Below are 21,075 nucleotides of genomic sequence, written 5' to 3'. Positions count from 1 at the left end.
CCCTCCCCATCTAATGTCACATGACACACTGAAAGCCCCCTCCCCATCTAATGTCACATGACACACTGAAAGCCCCCTCCCCATCTAATGTCACATGACACACTGACAGCCCCCCTCCCCATCTAATATCCCATGACACTGACAGCCCCCCCCCCCTAATGTCACATGACACACTGACAGCCCCCTCCCCACCTAATGTCACATGGCACACTGACAGCCCCCTCCCAATCTAATGTCACATGACACACTGACAGCCCCCTCCCAATCTAATGTCACATGACACACTGACAGCCCCCCTCCCCATCTAATGTCACATGACACACTGACAGCCCCCCTCCCCATCTAATATCCCATGACACTGACAGCCCCCCCCCCCTAATGTCACATGACACACTGACAGCCCCCTCCCCACCTAATGTCACATGGCACACTGACAGCCCCCTCCCAATCTAATGTCACATGACACACTGACAGCCCCCTCCCAATCTAATGTCACATGACACACTGACAGCCCCACCTAATGTCACATGACACACTGACAGCCCCCTCCCCATCTAATGTCACATGACACACTGACAGCCCCCTCCCCATCTAATGTCACATGACACACTGACAGCCCCCTCCCCATCTAATGTCACATGACACTGACAGCCCCCCATATAATGTGACATGACACACTGACAGCCCCCTCCCCACCTAATATCACGTGACACACTGACAGCCCCCCTCCCCATCTAATGTCACATGACACACTGACAGCCCCCTCCCCATCTAATATCCCATGACACTGACAGCCCCCCATATAATGTGACATGACACACTGACAGCCCCCTCCCCATCTATTATCCCATGACACTGACAGCCCCCCCCCCCTAATGTCATGTGACACACTGACAGCCCCCCCACCTAATGTCACGTGACACACTGACAGCCCCCCTCCCCATCTAATATCCCATGACACTGACAGCCCCACCTAATGTCACATGACACACTGACAGCCCCCCTCCCCATCTAATATCCCATGACACTGACAGCCCCCCATATAATGTCAGACTGCTACACAAAATCACATGACACGTCTCCCCTTAAATCGCATGTCACGTGATACACTGATCCCCTAAGTAAAGGGCCCTGCCCGCCCTCATCCCGCTCCCCACAGTCGTGATGATTTGTCCCGTATAATAGTGGCCGCCCCCGGCGCCCCTCCCCACTGACAGCAGCATCGCCATCCCCGCCAGGAGTGACAGAGCGCCGCCTCCGGGCACGGTACCGAGCTGTGCCCGCCCTTATCTGAGCCAGGAGCGCGGCCAGACCGGAATCCCCCCTCACCGCCCCCATATATCAGCCCCGGAGCCGCTCACCCTGCCCGCCGGGATCCATCGCTTCGTTGACCGGAAGTTGTTTCTACGTCTGGGCGGGGCTACTTGACGAAGCTGTCCCGTGTATATGACGTCACTCCTGAGCCGTGTCGCCGAGCTGTGAGGAAAGCCGCCATTGTCTTGGTTAGTTCTATCAGTGGCCAAATACAGTGCGAGTGTCACTGCTCCAGGAGCCTGACAGTGCGAGGCTGGCCTTATATATCATAGGACAGAGAGCTGACAGCCCCTCCCTCACTATACAGCTCACACTGGCACTGCCATACAGATTCATTATACAGTGCACCCTACTAAGGGAAATTCTCATTTATGGTAGAAGAGGGCGGAGACCCTGGGTGGTCACCCATCTGTTGCTAGGCAACTGTGACCCTTTAGCTGTTTTAAAAGAAATACAGCCAGCATGCCCTATCTTGTTGTTTCCCAATGATTCTTCACATCAGGGATGGGGATGCATCATCAGGAGCCTGTTTTTAATCCCGCTAAGGCCATGTTCACACACCATATGTTTTGCAAAAATCACGGCCGTTGTTGCAATTTGCAACAACGGGCGTGATTTATACAAAACATACGTTGTATAGGAATGAATGGAATCTCGGCTGGAGCGTATATACACAGTATACGCTCCGGACGGAATTACATCCGAGCCCCACAAAAAACGGACAAGTAAATTTTCAGCGGCCATAGAAAAGCAGCCACACAACACACATCAGTTCACACAATGGAGCGTGCACCCGCATCCGAACTCACCAGAAATGAAGAACCTGGCCGGGTCACAGAACGGCTGGTGTTATACGTCGTGTGGACCCGGCCTAAGCCTGTGTATATTGTCTGCTTTCCAGCAGTTGTAAGCAATGGTCTTACAGTAACATCGCTCCCTGGTCTCTAGGTTTATATCGGGCAGGTTTATTCTTTCTTTCGATTTGTACTATTCACTATTTCCCAGTCTCTCCTTGCTGTCAGGTCATCAGGCTGGGTATTGTGACCAGTATACACCAGTGTGTTTCTAATCGTACTCTGTCTTACCCCGTCCTTATCACAGAGAACCGCCCACAGCAGGTTGATTCTCCCCCATGTCCAGAGGCTGCACATAAAGCCAGAGAGGACTCGCGTTACTCTTTTTGTGCTATAGTGACGCCACGCCATACACAGTGTACGCATATTTGACATAGTTATACGCAGAAGAGTTTCGGTAAATATTAATAATTTAACCCCAAGGCCGGTGTCACACATAACACGGTGTGGAAAAGTACTACATTTTTTGGTTTTGGTTTTGGTTGCCGAGAGACACGAGCAGATCAGCACCCGCAGGGCTTTTTTTTCTTTCTTACTTTGAGTCAGTTGCAGTTTTTCATGCTCGAGGTTACGTAAATGTAAGCGTGTAGGTTGTTTTTTTTGTGGAATCAAAGAATGACATAACCTTTAGGCCAGTTTCACACATGGTGATATCCCCCTCTGTGACGCAGCTCTATTGATTCTAATGGAGCCGCGTCACGGAGGGGAGAGGGTTTCATCACACTGAGGGGCGGCTGGTGCTCAGGGAAAGACCGCAGGCCCAGCGCGGGAACCGGGCGGTGTTTCAAAACAAGGACCACGCTGCTGCAGGTAAAAAATAAAGCACAGATAAACCTGATAATACATTCGCTTTAAAATGTATTAAACAATGTATACTAGTTCTCAGACTTAGTGGTCTGACCCTTAAAACCCTATTTCACTAAACGATTGTTGGTCTCACTTAACCGATTACCGACCATTCAGTGTAATAGGACAGGTTGAAAGGTCAGGTTCATCCTACGTGCACAATGTTGGCTGATCATGAGCTATCAAAATGTTGAAAGATCTAAATGTTTGCAGTGGTCTGCTGTGCGTTGCTCCCTGTAATAGAAGCAGCGACAGCAGCTGACCGCTTACTTCAATGGGTAGCCCAAACGATCATTCGGGCAGCCCCTACCACTCACTGTGCGTCTAATAGCACAGGCAGCGAGCAGGGAACATGGGCGAAGCAATTGCTGGACTTTGCACTTGCTCTCTAAGGAAAATTGTGCCATGTAATATGGCCTTACATCTTAAGAATCCTGGAGCTCCGGCCTGTATAGAGCCACAGTGGGCATGCTCGGCTGCCGCTCCTTTCATTGTCTACCCTGTGAATAGGGGATAAGTGTCCATGGTGGCCAAGAAACAAGGGCAACATCTTATACAGTATAGGACTCTTCTCAATGCCTTGGTTAATCTTTTCATGTATTAAAACCAGAAAACCCTTTTGCAGTGTTTAGAGATTTCAGTCTGGCTACTCCTTTATCATCTTTCCCCCCTGAGGCTATACAATGACATTCATCAAGTCTTTCCTGTCGCTCCTGTTTTTGTTCATTCAGCAAGATGACCTGACTTGTGGCTTGTAGCCTTGCAGCGTCCTGAGTGCTCGCTGCCAGGATCCAAAGGCTGTTTTTCTGGAATTTTTCCACATCCAGGGCTTCCTCTCGGGGCGGCACTTTATCAGTAGCCATAATCTGTCTTGGAATATACCAGCCTTAACCACTAGAGAGAGTCAGAGCAAAGAGAATGGGCTGACACCGCAGATCCACTGCCCCTGTCACATTTCTGGAGACGTGTGCCATAGAGATAGCAACAATGCAGTCTAATGTTAGGGGTTGTCTGAGAAAGACAAGCAGTGTATTGTAAGCTTGATCGTTTTTCCTGTTCCCTTAATCAAATTTAGTATTCTCCATATGTCACAGAACTACAACTCCCAGCATGCCTTGTAAAAGTGTTGCAAAACTTTTAAAACTTTGCAAAACTACAGCTACCAGCATGCCCTGTAAAAGTAAAAAAAAAACTCTTGCAAACTTTGCAAAGCTACGACTCCCATCATGAGTTTTGCAGCAGCTTCTAATGATCTTACATTTCTTGTCATTCAGTATAATTGCAGATGTAAGTTCCTTATTCTGTATACCAGGTGACGGAGGGGGGTGTTGGGGCGGTGAGCAGCAGAATTGGGAATAGACTCTTCCTCTTTAGGGCTTCATATCCACATGATGTAACAGAAGTGCAGCCTTCCCCTTTTTTTTAACACCCTAAAAAAAAAGACCGCCAGCAGGTGGGTGGTGGCGAGTTCCTCTTCTCTGTCCCCTTACTTCTCCATTGGAACACTGTATACCTGCATTAACCCGTTTAGTGTAGATCATGTACTGTTCTTTTTTGTACAAGACATTGTGATACCCTGACATGACCATCCACCCTATACACTCCAGTCCTGTACTGTCTACATCTGCCATCGTATAAACCTGTCTTGACCATCTATATACTTTCTACATTTGCCATTGAATAAAACAGTGTGACCATCTAGATCTACCGCCATGTGACTTGGTTTTATACAGTGGCAAATGTAAACGGTATAAGACTATCTGTATGCAACATAACAGTGACCCTGTTATGACTATTAACCCTACATCCACCACCATGTTGCCCAGTCGTGAGCATCCGCACCTGTCACACCTGCCACCATAGGACTCTATTATAACTCGCCACTATGTCGACCCATTTTGGCAATCTCCTCCTGTCACCATGTTGTCTTGTTATGACCATTCATACCCGTCACATTGTCACCCTATCGTGACCATTTATTTCCATTAACATCCAACTCTGTGTCACCTTGTCATGACTATCTACATTTCCATTTACACCCTTTACTGTGTGACCTCGTCCTGACGAACTAAAACTCTGTGGCCCTCTGTCACTGTGTTACCCTGTCAAACTCAGGCCTTTCAGCTTCTGCAAAATGACAATTCCCATCATGCCTGGACAGCTAAAGCTGGAGGGCCTGAGTTTGACAACAGTGATCTACACCAATCGCCTACCCTCATCATGGTCACCCGTAATCTAAGATAATATACACCCTCTTGGTTCCCCCCTTCCGCCTCCCCCTGTCCCCCATTGCTTCTTCTCTCCATCTTTCCTTATTCTCCGCTTCTGGACCTTTCTCTTCTCTATCGTGTCTCTCTTTGCCTGCTACAAACAAAATATAACAAATTGTTGGGTGAATGGGGTGGACCTGGCATGACCCTAGGGGGCCTCCTAGAGCTCACTTGTCTGGAGACTTATTATGCAGATGCCATTCTTTGCCTACTGCTTCACCATACTTGCATATTTCTTGTTTTGTTTTATCGTATTGTTTTGTGGAGGTCGAGGGGGCATGTTGGCCGTTTCGCCTCCGTTTGCCTGATACTCGTATATATAAAGAATTAAAAAAAAAAAAAGATAATATACACCCAGTAAAATCTATACCCGGTATATGTTTATCATCTACCCCCTGAACTCTAAAACTTTCTTATCGTTTGTGATCCGTACTATATAACCCCATCTTCAAATCCCCCCAAATCTATATGCGTCAACGTGTAACCCCATTCTAAGTACTTATACCCTGTGTGTGCAGTCCTCTGTCCCATGGACCCCTTGCTCTATTAGTACACATTATGGGCTATATATATATATATATATATATATATATATATATGGGGTGATGCAGTACTTTATGTTCAGCGGTATCTATATACTTATACTTGAATGAGGTCTTTATTTCTTGGTGTTCAGGCCCCAGCCCACCTCCCCCATCCACGTCCCGGAGGTACAAATCCTCCTTTGACCCTGAGAATTCCTGACCTGCTCCCCTCCCTCCAGGTGTGCCGCCCCCCACCCGATGCAGAACAAAGGGCAAAGCCCGCACCACCCCCACCACCTACGGCAGCCAAAGGTGCGTCCCCACTCCGGCAGCACTATACGCCTGGAGAGGAAGGAGTTAAATGCTATAAACGAGGCTCAGGCCAAATCATATATAAGTTATTATTCAGATATATTATATCTTTTATTGATGATGAATATTGGTCATCCTTATGCTGCATTTACACGGAACGATTATCGTGCGAATTTGCATGATAACGATCGAATTTGTACGATAATCGTACATGTAAACACAGCGAACGATCAAGAGACAAGCGAGAAATCGTTCATTTTGATCTTTGAACATTTCCTTAAATCGTTGTTGGTCGTTCGCAAAAAATTTAGCCTATGTGCGAGATAGGCTTAAGTGATCGCAAAACTTTTCCGTACGATATTTTCCGATTTTTCCGTACGATATATCGTTCCGTCTAAACGCTGATCGTTATAAAAAAAAAAAAATCGTTAATTCAAAATCGTTAACCGTACGATCAGGCGAATTATCGTTCAGTGTAAACGCAGCATTAGGCTCCGTGCACACAGAGCAAAACTGGGGGAATTCTCCGCCACAGAATCCCAGCAGCCTGTGTCATAATGACCGTCTAAGGGAGGCTCGCGCGCCTCCTCTCTCCGCTCTGAGGAATTCTTCACTGCTGAATTCCGCCAGTTTTGCTCTGTGTGAACGGTGCCTTATGTTGAAACTCTGGTTCCATTCTCCGACTGATATGTATACATACTATATGATTTTACATTATGGTCCGCTATAGGGATGTTAGAACACAACTATTGTATCCTTGGTTCCTTGGCCTGGTGGCATATGGACTCTCGGCTGAGATGAGTAAGCATGCTTATGAGGAGGTCAGGGAAGATAGCCATAGGCTTTTGCCAGTGTGTGCTATTGGTCTGGACCTAAAGTATGACACTAATGGCTAACAGAATAAGAGCCCAGAACAAGGCTCATGCTGACACTTAGAAGTCTACACAGGGCGACGGAAAGGAGCAAACAAGCAACTCATTTGCCCCTCCTTCCCCGATTGCTGACAGCACTATTACACGCGTCGGTGGCAAGCAGGTAAGGGTAAGGCGATCGATAGATTCCAGGCAGCCCATAGCAGATAACGGTGGTCTGCTGCCGCCTCTTCTATTCCACGGGGCGATGGCAGCAGATCGTTGCTATCTAATGGTCCTTTTACACAGAACGATTTATCGTTCAAATTTGCACAATAACGATCGAACTCTAATGATAATCGTACGTGTAAACGCAGCGAACGATCAAACGATGAGCGAGAAATCGTTCATTTTGATCTTTCAATATGTTCTCAAATTATCGTTGGTTGTTCGCGAAAAAATCGCAGATCGTTCAGTGTAAACAGTCTTTCAACGATTTCACCTATGTGTGAGATAGGCTTAAACGATCGCAAAATGATCGCATAACGATTTTTAACGATGTATCGTTCCGTCTAAACGCTGATCGTTATAAAAAAAAACATTGTTCATTCAAAATCGTTAATCGGGCGAATTATTGCTCCGTGTAAAAGTACCATTAGTCATTTGTATTTCAACATGTTGAAAGACAAACGACAGACAACCATCAGCAGACATTGTTCATGTCGGCTGATCGTTGTCTTTGATTACAAGAGGCAATTATCGTCCGTATTCGTTTTCTGTGAAATGGCCTTTACATTCTGGTGTAGGAAGTTTTGTAGGCCAGGCAATGCCTTCTGGGAAAATGTATACATATTAACTTACTAAAAGAAGAAAGTTGGCTCTTGAGTTCCACCTATTGGAGGTAGCTACTCTGTAAGTCAATATTCCAATCCATTCTAGAGCCCTGACACATGACCAAAATCTCCCCCCTTGGGGAAGCACATGCTAGTACTTACGGGACAAGGACACTGATTCTTGGGGGATAAAGACTTGCTGACTTTTAGGTACTCATTCACATGTCCAGTATTTTTCAAGGGTTTTTCGTAATTTCGGGGGAGGCATCAGTGCTGCAATCTGCACTATGACCTGTCCTATTTTTTCGCGGCAAGGATCACGGCATGGATGGTATGAATGCACACATAGGATTTAATAGGCCCTAAAATTGATCCACAACCACAGACAATTTTACAGGACGTGCTCATACCTGGTGGAAAAAGACTTCTTGACACTTGGGGGATAAGGACACGTTAGGACTTAAGAACACGCTCACAGTAGGTGAAAATGACAGACTAACATTTGGGGGACAAGGACCCACTGATAATTGGGGTACATGGACATGCTGACACTTTGAGGTTGGACAAGTACACGATACTTGAGAAACAAGGACATGGTAACCCTTTGGGGGGGTGAGGACACAATGACAGTTGGAGGGGCAAGGTGGTCTGATACCTGGGGACAGGGAACTGCTAATACTTGGGGTCAAGGACACGATAACCCCTCGGGGACAAGGATGTGCTGAGCTAAAATGTGAAAATCCAAAGAAGTTCAAAGAGGCTCAGTGCCGCCGGCCGTCCACCCCTATATACAGCTTTCTGCTCCAACTGACAAGACAAAATGCTGTATTTCTTGCTGCCGCCTCCCTGAGCCTGGCACGCCTGTGCCATCCAGCCGAGCTGACCTGGTTTTTACTGGGTTGTGTGCGAGAACATATGTGTGAAGTAGGAATGTAACAGCGAGTGGTGCAGACACCTTTACACGGCTGGAGATGGCAGTGCCAAGGCGGCATCTGCTCTGCTGGGGGAAAGTATGCGATGTGAGCCGCTCTGACCAATGCCAATCCCCCACCCACCACTATTACCAGTGCCGTACCCCCACACCCCCCACCTGCTGAGGAGAAAACTGCAGGTTTGGCAGCAAAGGGAAGGGGGTCAGCTCTGAAAGCTAAACCAGGAATAGAAACCAAGGCATGAGGATGGGAGGGGAGGTAGGGGAAGGAAGGGGGGAAAACAGCCCCAGGGAGAGATAAGAAGGGGGTGGGGAGGAGAGAGACGAAAGATATTAGTAGAAAGGTCAGAGAGGGGAAGAGAATGGGGGAAGGTAGAAATGGGAGATGAATTAACCCCTGAAGAGCCGCAGCGCTCTGCCCGCACAAAGATGGGGGAGTAATGCAATTAGCTGGTGTCTGTCTATGGGGGAGGAGGGGTAAGGGAGCGCAGGAAGGACAAAAGAACACAGATAATATCCAGATATAGAAAGGTGAAGTAGACAGAGACAAAGCTGGAGATACGCAGACCTAGTCAAGTGCCCCCCGACGCCAGAACATGGGGGCTTACATATATTCTCCTATATGTCCAGCTGATATCACAGGAGACGCAGCGTTCAGACACCTGCATAGGGCTGGACACTGTGTGTGTGTGTGTATATGTGTAATATACACATATATATCTAGTGAGGTGTCAGGTCTAGTATCCTCGGCATCAGGCCACCTTATCGTGGGGGGATGGTTTACACTAGTTGCAAATGGTAATCAAGAGCCTCATTATTTTTATTTTTGTTGGGGGGCTGCTCTTAGCGATTTTCATATCTGTATTGGGTCTGTATCTTGCTTTTAGTAGTGAGCTATCTATACCATGGATGATGAGAGACCATGACCTGCTATATACAGTATATATACCATGGATGATCAGAGACTATAACTTACTATATATAGTGTATATATACAATGGATGATGAGAGACCATGACCTGCTATATACAGTATATATACCATGGATGATCAGAGACTATAACTTACTATATACAGCATAAATACTGGTTAGACTGTATGCCAGATGTTTATGTCCATTGAGGTTATTTTTATAGTCAAGCATCTAGAGACCTGGGTCTATATACACCCAGGTCACCTGATACAGCCGGCCAATCACTGCTATGACAGCAGCCAACATAACTGCTATCAAGTGCCGCAATACTCGAGCAAATAGAGAGCTTGAAAGAGCATGTTTGTACATAACCTTCATCCACTTTGTGCCGTATACTCCATCTATATATGGGTAGAGACATATATATAGCAGCCCACCCTTTATATACAGTATATATATATTTATATTGTATAGATAAATAGACACCAAGGCTACTAATTCTTGTCCCAGCCTTTATCCACAGTATATTCTACATCTACCTTATATGAAGAGATGACCTCCTGACCTTCGCCCCCTTTGTCCAGCATATGTATGATGAAGGCTGTTATGGACTGCTGGGAGTTGTAGTTCTCCAACAGCTGGAGAGCCCCAAGTTGGAAGAACATTGCAATAGACATGATGCGAATATTAGCCTTGCAATAGCTGCAATGCTCTACTCCCATCTATACTGATGACTGAGTCACATATACAGTACCCCCATCTATACTGATGACTGAGTCACATATACAGTACCCCCATCTATACTGATGACTGAGTCATATATACAGTACCCCCATCTATACTGATGACTGAGTCACATATACAGTACCCCCATCTATACTGATGACTGAGTCACATATACAGTACCCCCATCTATACCGATGACTGAGTCACATATACAGTACCCCCATCTATACTGATGACTGAGTCACATACACAGTACCCCCATCTATACTGATGACTGAGTCACATATACAGTACCCCCATCTATACTGATGACTGAGTCACATATACAGTACCCCCATCTATACTGATGACTGAGTCATATATACAGTACCCCCATCTATACTGATGACTGAGTCATATATACAGTACCCCCATCTATACTGATGACTGAGTCATATATACAGTACCCCCATCTATACTGATGACTGAGTCACATATACAGTACCCCCATCTATACTGATGACTGAGTCACATATACAGTACCCCCATCTATACTGATGACTGAGTCATATATACAGTACCCCCATCTATACTGATGACTGAGTCACATATACAGTACCCCCATCTATACCGATAACTGAGTCACATATACAGTACCCCCATCTATACCGATGACTGAGTCACATATACAGTACTCCCATCTATACTGATGACTGAGTCATATATACAGTACCCCCATCTATACTGATGACTGAGTCATATATACAGTACCCCCATATATACCGATGACTGAGTCACATATACAGTACCCCCATCTATACTGATGACTGAGTCACATATACAGTACCCCCATCTATACTGATGACTGAGTCACATATACAGTACTCCCATCTATACTGATGACTGAGTCATATATACAGTACCCCCATCTATACTGATGACTGAGTCACATATACAGTACTCCCATCTATACTGATGACTGAGTCATATATACAGTACCCCCATCTATACTGATGACTGAGTCACATATACAGTACCCCAATCTATACTGATGACTGAGTCACATATACAGTACCCCCATCTATACTGATGACTGAGTCACATATACAGTACTCCCATCTATACTGATGACTGAGTCATATATACAGTACCCCCATCTATACTGATGACTGAGTCATATATACAGTACCCCCATCTATACCGATGACTGAGTCATATATACAGTACCCCCATCTATACTGATGACTGAGTCACATATACAGTACCCCCATCTATACTGATGACTGAGTCACATATACAGTACCCCCATCTATACCGATGACTGAGTCACATATACAGTACCCCCATCTATACCGATGACTGAGTCATATATACAGTACCCCCATCTATACCGATGACTGAGTCACATATACAGTACCCCCATCTATACCGATGACTGAGTCACATATACAGTACCCCCATCTATACCGATGACTGAGTCACATATACAGTACCCCCATCTATACCGATGACTGAGTCACATATACAGTACCCCCATCTATACCGATGACTGAGTCACATATACAGTACCCCATCTATACCGATGACTGAGTCATATATACAGTACCCCCATATATACCGATGACTGAGTCACATATACAGTACCCCCATCTATACTGATGACTGAGTCACATATACAGTACCCCCATCTATACTGATGACTGAGTCACATATACAGTACCCCCATCTATACTGATGACTGAGTCACATACACAGTACCCCCATCTATACTGATGACTGAGTCACATATACAGTACCCTCATATATACCGATGACTGAGTCACATATACAGTACCCCCATCTATACTGATGACTGATTCACATACACAGTACTCCCATCTATACTGATGACTGAGTCACATATACAGTACCCCCATCTATACTGATGACTGAGTCACATATACAGTACCCCCATCTATACTGATGACTGAGTCACATACACAGTACCCCCATCTATACTGATGACTGAATCACATACACAGTACCCCCATCTATAATGATGACTGAGTCACATATACAGTACCCCAATCTATACTGATGACTGAGTCACATACACAGTACTCCCATCTATACTGATGACTGAGTCGCATATACAGTACCCCCATCTATACTGATGACTGAGTCACATATACAGTACCCCCATCTATACTGATGACTGAATCACATACACAGTACCCCCATCTATAATGATGACTGAGTCACATATACAGTACCCCCATCTATACTGATGACTGAGTCACATATACAGTACCCCCATCTATACTGATGACTGAGTCACATACACAGTACCCCCATCTATACTGATGACTGAGTCACATATACAGTACTCCCATCTATACTGATGACTGAGTCATATATACAGTACCCCCATCTATACTGATGACTGAGTCACATATACAGTACCCCCATCTATACTGATGACTGAGTCACATACACAGTACCCCCATCTATACTGATGACTGAGTCACATATACAGTACCCCCATCTATACTGATGACTGAGTCACATATACAGTACCCCCATCTATACTGATGACTGAGTCACATATACAGTACCCCCATCTATACTGATGACTGAGTCACATACACAGTACCCCCATCTATACTGATGACTGAGTCACATATACAGTACCCCCATCTATACTGATGACTGAGTCACATATACAGTACTCCCATCTATACTGATGACTGAGTCACATATACAGTACCCCCATCTATACTGATGACTGAGTCACATATACAGTACCCCCATCTATACTGATGACTGAGTCACATACACAGTACCCCCATCTATACTGATGACTGAGTCACATATACAGTACCCCCATCTATACTGATGACTGAGTCACATATACAGTACCCCCATCTATACTGATGACTGAGTCATATATACAGTACCCCCATCTATACCGATGACTGAGTCACATATACAGTACCCCCATCTATACCGATGACTGAGTCACATATACAGTACCCCCATCTATACTGATGACTGAGTCACATACACAGTACTCCCCCCACCACCACCGGCAGCACTTGTCCTCTCTGCAGCTTCCCTCATGTCTCAGTCTCCCCCTAAAGGGACCTTCCCAAAGTCACACGGCTGTGACTGTGACGATAAGGTGTGGGGGTGGGATGAAGGTCATTTTATCATCAAAATCCCCCTCCTGCTATCCTCCTCAGTGAGGCCATCCTCTCCACAAGGTCTCCATACCCCTAGCAAAGAACTGGATCCCAGTACTTTAACCCTTTAAGGGTGGAAGCAATGATTTACATTTCTCTTTCTATTTTTTTTCCACGGTAATGATGGAGTTAATGGGGAAATAGCGTTCCCCTCCATCTGGTAGAGGTACGGCCTCCCACTTCTCCTTACAGAAGGGGGTTAGTTTCCTCTCTCCCCCACCGCTCTCTCTCTAGCCATCTGTCATATAGAATATCTTCCTAATCTGCCCTCATCCTGGCACCTTCTCAGTCCCTGGCGATTAACCCTTCTGTTACAAAGGGGTAGGTCCTAGATTTCCATCCTCTTCTTATGTGTTAATCGGGGACTGCACATAAATGACGCCATTGCTTTTGCAGATTGTAACCTATAGAGAAAATCAGGTCAGTCCCTTCAGATGAAAAAGGGCCATAGGCGAACAGGTCAGTCAGCCGATGCCACCCATACCGAGAAGCGCCAGCGATAATCCGTGCTTCCATGGTAATGAATAATTTCCAATCTGTTCCATTTGCTGAAACATTTATTAGTCGCATTTATGGAATATTTCACCGACTAGATCAGTGCTCCCCAACCTGCGGCTCTCCAGCTGCTGCAGAACTACAACTCCCAGCATGCCTTGCAGCCTGCAGTTATAGTCGCTCTCCATAGAGCATTGGACTCCAACCTGCGGCTCTGCAGCTACTGCAACTCACCGCAGGCTGGGAGTCGTAGTTATGGAACATCTGGCAAGCCGCAGGTTGGGGCGCAATGATCTAGATATTGGGTGACAACTGCTATTGCTAGATGCCATTCCATATAGAGATCTTCCCCCCGCTCAGTGCCGTAATGTGAATGACATAATAATTCACTAACACTGTTATGCACCGATCAGCCATAACATTAAAACTACTTCAGTAATTTTGTGGTGGTCTTTCTTGGCCCAAACCCGATAGTCTTGGTATATGTTCCTCCCAGGGCCCGGACCCCATATACCTCTGATGTGACCCCCTAAGGGCCAAGACCCCTTAGCTTTTTGATGTGCCCCGAGGCCCGGACCCCATAGACCAGTGATGTGTCTAACCCTGGACCCGACAGCCCTTTAATGCGTGTGCCCCGGACCCAAATAGCCCTGTGATGTGTTCCCTGAGGCCCCGGACCCAAATAGCCTTGTGATGTGTCCCCTGAGGCCCGGACCTCATAGCCCTGTGATGTGTCCCCCCCCCCCCTTCCCCGGACCTCATAGCCCTGTGATGTGTCCCCCAAACCGCCCCCCCCCCCGGACCTCATAGCCCTGTGATGTGTCCCGAGGCCCGGACCTCATAGCCCTGTGATGCGTTCCCCCCCCCCCCCCCCCGGACCTCATAGCCCTGTGAAGTGTTCCCCCCCCCCGGACCTCATAGCCCTGTGATGTGTCACCTGAGGCCCGGACCTCATAGCCCTGTGATGTGTCCCCTGAGGCCCGCACCTCATAGCCCTGTGATGTGTCCCCTGAGGCCCGGACCTCATAGCCCTGTGATGTGTCCCCCCCCCCCCTCCCCGGACCTCATAGCCCTGTGATGTGTCCCCCCCCCCCCCCCCCCCCGGACCTCATAGCCCTGTGATGTGTCCCGAGGCCCGGACCTCATAGCCCTGTGATGCGTCCCCCCCCCCCCCCCCCCCCGGACCTCATAGCCCTGTGATGTGTCCCGAGGCCCGGACCTCATAGCCCTGTGATGTGTCACCTGAGGCCCGGACCTCATAGCCCTGTGATGTGTCCCCCCCCGAACCTCATAGCCCTGTGATGTGTCACCTGAGGCCCGGACCTCATAGCCCTGTGATGTGTCCCCTGAGGCCCGCACCTCATAGCCCTGTGATGTGTCCCCTGAGGCCCGGACCTCATAGCCCTGTGATGTGTCCCCTGAGGCCCGGACCTCATAGCCCTGTGATGTGCCCCCTGAGGCCCGGACCTCATAGCCCTGTGATGTGTCCCCCCTGACCCCATAGCCCTGAGACGCCCCCTGTGGTATCGGCAGCAGATCCTGTAAGGTGTGAGAAGCGGCCTCCATGGATCCCAGATGGTTGATGGCATGGAGATCTGGGGAATCTGGAGGACGAGTCACCACCCTGATCTCTTGTCATCTTCCTCCTACCTGTACAATGTCTGCAGTGCGGCCCATGGGGCATTATCTGCTGCTATTAGGGGGTCCTGCTTCCATGATGGACGGGGGGACTTGGTGTATACAATGGTTAGGTAAGTGTCACAGTCACATCCACATAATGCCAGGACACAAGGCTTCCAGCAGAACGTTGCCCATCACACTGCTCCCGCCATCTTGTCTTCTTCCCATAGTGCCTCCTGGTTCCATCTCTTCCCCAGGTAAGTGACGCACACGCACCCGGCCGTCCACATCTTGAAGGACATGACCCATTACACCAGAGGCCTTCTTCTATTGCTCCATGCTCCAGGCCTGATGCCCATTGTAGACACTTATAGTGGTGGCCAGGGGTCACATGGGCCCCATACACTGTAAAGCACTGTAAAGATGAATAGGTTTCTCTATATAAACTTAGTAATATTGTTAATATTGTGCTAATATCTATATGCTGAAAGGTCAAAGTGTCAGCTCCCTGGAACAGGCTGAGGAAAGCGACCACTATATCTGGTGGGGGCAGTGCAGTCCGAAAACGGCAACCTGATTAAGACAGAAGTGACGGACAGATAAGGAGACGGCCAAAGCGTCAGAAAAGAGTGGATTAGAAAGACAGGTTGATAAGCCTTGTTTAGCGCCGGGTGTCTAATGCTGGACATATGTGGTAGATATGGTGGATTCCTCGCAGAGCAGCGGCCCAGAAGCTTGATGGGAATTGTAGTTTGGTTGGAGGGTGTGGGTCAGACCCCTGTGCTGTACAGTCTGCCATGACACGTGGAGATCTCCTGGGTGTTGTAGAAGACTATTTGGGGAATTGCAGCACTTTGTAAAATACTTTATTTAGACAAAACAAATCACTTCATATTCGAATTAGGTGATTTGTACGGTAAATTCATCATCTCATCCGGGTCCACACACAAGTGTGAAACCAAAGCGGTGAAGCAGTGATCAGCTTCTTCAGCTCCCATCATCTGCGCTGATCTGCACTCATGGCCTCCTGACTCATATAGTGCAGTACTAAAGGCCTTAATCCACCGTCCCCATCCCTGCATCATTCGCTAGCTCCACTCCCGTCTCAGCCATGGATCGCACCAGGGGCCCCCATCCCTGCATCATTCGCTAGCTCCACTCCCGTCTCAGCCATGGATCGCACCAGGGGCCCCCATCCCTGCATCATTCGCTAGCTCCACTCCCGTCTCAGCCATGGATCGCACCAGGGGCCCCCATCCCTGCATCATTCGCTAGCTCCACTCCCGTCTCAGCGATGGATCGCACCAGGGGCCCCCATGCCTGCATTCCTACTCCCCTGAAGAGGAGGGGCCCCACAAGGAGGAAAGTTTTGGTTCATAGATTCAGCATTACATATATCTACTGCAGGGGTAGGTAACCTGGGCTCTCCAGCTGTTGCAAAACTACAACTCCCATCATGCCTGCAACAGCTGGAGAGCCAAGGTTTCCTACCCCTGATCTACTGGGACACGGGTTCCCTTACATTTACCGCAGGGGGTATTTAGGCCATAAAATAGGAGTTTTACAATGCACGGATGTCCGCAGGCTCTGTATATGCATTGGCTTTTCCACAAGGCCTATACAACGTCTCCCCACCATGTAAAGAGGGGCACAGATCAAGGAGGTGCAAACTACTGCACAAGGCTGCTATAAAGCGGCCTGGGAATAACCTGCCAGGTGGAGGATCGGAGGCAGTAAACAAGCTCCCTGACACCAGACACCCCGTCTATGCCGCCAGGAGCCGGATCAGCCGCAGAGGGTATACCCACCCTGCTCTTACCAGCTGAGATAGTATTTGTGTTATGACAATTTATTCTACTTTATCTCTTTCATTCACCTTTTCTACTAGTGGAACAAACTAGAGACTTTAAAAAGGTACTTTGGCGGAAATGTTTTTTTTTTTTCAAAACAACTGGGATAAGAAAGTTATATAGATTTGTAATTTTTTAAAATTCAGTATTTATCAGCTGCTGTATGTCCTGCAGGAAGTGGTGTATTTTCTCCAGTCTGACACAGTGCTCTCTGCTGCCACCTCTGTCCATGTCAGGAACTGTCCAGAGCAGTAACAAATCCCCATAAAAAACCTCTCCTGTCATGGACAGAGGTGGCAGCAGAGAGCACTGTGTCAGACTGGAGAGAATACACCACACCCTGCAGGACATACAGCAGCTGATAAGTACTGGAAGACTTGATATTGTTCAATAGAAGAAAATTACAAATTTGTATAAATTTCTGACAAAAGCTGATTTGAATTTTTTTTTCCTCGGAGTACCCTTCGAAGGTTTGTAGGATCCCAGGAGATCCTCCACACACATGCACACTCTGCTCTGCTGAGCATGCATTCTGAATAGGGGGCAAGCCTTTAAAATGGATATGGTCCACAGCTGACCGAGGGCAACTATGTTGGTTGGTCTATAGGTCTGGGGTCATGCCTGATTTTAGCCCATGGGACATCTGTCCTCAGGTTGTCCGCGGTATTACTGCTCAGCTTTAGGGGACATTCACAGGTTCCATGCACAGTCCGTAATTAGGGACAATGTACAACAAAATGGAATTCGGAACTCCCGGCATCATGATTCATGTTGATGCTGGGAGCTACAAAACTGTGTTCACGCTACTGTACTGACACAGGCAAAAGCCCACACCGGGTGAGGATGCTGTTTCTGAAAGAAAGCAGCCATGTTTTCCTAATCCTGGATTATGGGTCTGGACTTGACTTACAGGATAGTTAGATACAAGGGGCAGTAGGGAGACATCCTTCTTCCTACAGGAGATGACCACATTTCCATATGGTGTCTACCCGCAGGTTGGAGCCCACTATTTCCATTATATGCCCCGATGAGAATGTGTTGTGCTGCATGTGGTGACATTGGCTGAAATCTATGGGTCTGTAAGACTGGCACTTAGGGGGGCAATGTTACTGGCAATACCCCGGTTCCTGTAATCGGGACCTTTCCTGCAACCACTTGGAGGGTGCATATCTATCTATATGCATTGCCTGAATACATTGGTTCCCTCTATACAAGTGGCTGGAGTAAACACAACGTCGTCAGTGGAAAAATTACAGATGTCTCTGGGGCTATATAGGGATTGTCACTTCATCAGAGGGACTCTTGTCGGGCTCGCCTCCTCACTTAAAGGGGATTTCCACCTCTGGGATTTTTTTTAATACCCGATTCTGTGTCAATACCCGATTCTGGACCACAATGTACAAGCCCCAGAACTACAGGGGATTTACAGGAGATCAGCGGTGACGGTACAGATCAGCAATATCCGTACAGGAGATCAGCAATATCGGTATAGGAGATCAGCGGTGACAGTACAGATCAGCAATATCCGTACAGGAGATCAGCAATATCGGTATAGGAGATCAGCGGTGACAGTACAGATCAGCAATATCCTTACAGGAGATCAGCAATATCGGTATAGGAGATCAGCGGTGACAGTACAGATCAGCAATATCCTTACAGGAGATCAGCAATATCGGTATAGGAGATCAGCGGTTCCGGCAGAGATCAGCAATATCCGTACAGGAGATCAGCGGTGCCGGTACAGATCAGCAATATCCTTACAGGAGATCAGCAATATCGGTATAGGAGATCAGTGGTTCCGGCACAGATCAGCAATATTCGTACAGGAGATCAGTGGTGCCGGTACAGATCAGCAATATCCTTACAGGAGATCAGCAGTCAGGTACAGGAGATCAGATATACTGATACAGGAGGTCAGTGATGCCTGTATAGGAGATCAGCAGTGCCAGTACAGATCAGCAGTATTGATACAGGAGATCAGTGATGCTGGTACTGGAGATCAGTAATATCAGTACAAGAGATCAGCAATATCAGTACAGGAGAGTCAGATATTCTGTTTAGGTTTCTGGGAAAGCTGGGTGCTACCCAATACACAATAATATACAGCTTTCCTACAGTCCTGAACAGCAAATCTGCCTCGACCTGCAGCAGCAGTATGGGTGTAGGGATCTGCATTGGGGACTCTATGGCGGTCGTCACAGATAAAACCAAAAAATAATTTCTTGCACCATTATCAGCGCCTGTTCGTCACGCTGGTGCTGATCCGTGTGATATCTTGTACCATGCCCCCCCCCCTCCCCTCCTATACACCCGGACCCACACTCCCTCCATGTGACAGAGCAGGGCGGTGGGAGTCAGAGTTCCCCTCTGGATATGAGATTTCGGGGAATAGGGAGGATCCCGGCCATCTGGCCGTGAAGTCCGAAAACCACCTTTTAATTTGGGTACAGAGGAAGCAGGCCCCCACCCCCTCCGCCTTACCTCCCGGGGAGGAAACTGCTGCCAGCCTGTGGGGTGGAGGGACAAGGAAGGGGGTCAGGGGGGTGGAGGCCATGAGTAAACCCCCACAGGAAGGCAGTGAAGATGCACCGCACACATATACAGCGCAGGGTGGTCTATCCTCTTATTACACTCCAAACCCAAAAATAACTGTTTATCCGAATGGCCTTGGAGACGTCGGAGCGGCAGCTCGTGGCTGATTATAAGAGGAGAGCCAGCACTGGAAGGAGCGGACCATACTGTACCAGCAGATGATACACACAGCTTCCTCTTTTATACAGGCAGTGCGGCTCCTTTATTAACCCATGAAGGCCCATACCACCCCCACAGGCTTGTGATACCTATGCAGCCTATGCAAAACTGCAAAGGACAAGAGGGGGAAGGGGTGAACATATGGCAGGACTAGGGTAAGCCTGGCAAAGGTTGCAGCATGCTGCAGATATCCCCCCCCCCCCCCAATCCCTTCCCCCACCGGAGGCTTCTACAGTTACCAGGCCTATGCAGGTAGCACCTGAGAGCTTAGGGCAGAGCGTATAGAGACTGCACCTGTATACAGATGACTGGCTAATAATTTATGAGGGGCGCATCGGGAATGAGGCAGTATGGAGGAGAGATATATAGAGCAGTGATCAAAACTACAACTCCCAGCATGCCCTGACACTACTGAGGGTCCACATTTAAGGTGACTTCCAGCTGTTTTAAAACTACAACTCCCAGCATGCCCTGACAATATTCAACATTATCTATCGCAGTGTTCCACACCCTGTGGTTTTGCAGCTATTGCACAACTACAACTCCCAGCATGCCCTGACAACCTTCAGCATTATCTATTGCAGTGTTCCCCACCTGGTGACTCTGCAGGTATTGCACAACTACAACTCCCAGCATGCCCTGACAGCCTTAAGGGTCTTCTTTTGCAGTGTTCCTCACCATCAGAAACCTGCTGAGTGTTGTAGTCTTGCACCAGCTGGTGGATCACTGATTTAGAGACCATTGGGAAGCGCCGGGCGCTTCGGTCTCCTATCGTATTTGTCCAT

General features: G+C 47.7%; 2 protein-coding genes across 8 annotated transcripts in view; one reads left to right on the top strand and one right to left on the bottom strand.

Annotated features, from left to right (window-relative positions):
- ZBTB46 (zinc finger and BTB domain containing 46) overlaps window positions 1-21,075 on the top strand; it is an 87,620-nt gene that overhangs the window by 30,047 nt on the left and 36,498 nt on the right. The gene's annotated exons all lie outside the window — the stretch shown is intronic.
- Window positions 1-21,075, bottom strand: part of TPD52L2 (TPD52 like 2) — a 46,963-nt gene that overhangs the window by 22,218 nt on the left and 3,670 nt on the right. For 4 of the 7 annotated variants that reach the window (XM_069952204.1, XM_069952211.1, XM_069952207.1 and 1 more), the window contains exon 1: window positions 1,362-1,452. The exons of 2 other annotated variants lie outside the window; for them this stretch is intronic. In XM_069952204.1, coding sequence (XP_069808305.1) covers window positions 1,362-1,380 — 19 coding nt within the window. In that variant the 5' untranslated portion in view covers window positions 1,381-1,452. Of the gene's footprint in view, window positions 1-1,361; window positions 1,454-21,075 lie in introns of those variants that run through there. One more of the 7 variants, XM_069952205.1, reaches the window with a different exon arrangement.

This window comes from Dendropsophus ebraccatus, chromosome 14 (assembly GCF_027789765.1).
Source record: "Dendropsophus ebraccatus isolate aDenEbr1 chromosome 14, aDenEbr1.pat, whole genome shotgun sequence".
Classification (NCBI taxonomy): domain Eukaryota; kingdom Metazoa; phylum Chordata; class Amphibia; order Anura; family Hylidae; genus Dendropsophus; species Dendropsophus ebraccatus.
The sequence above is the reverse complement of the archived record's forward strand: the minus strand, read 5'-3'. Positions and strand labels throughout refer to the sequence as shown.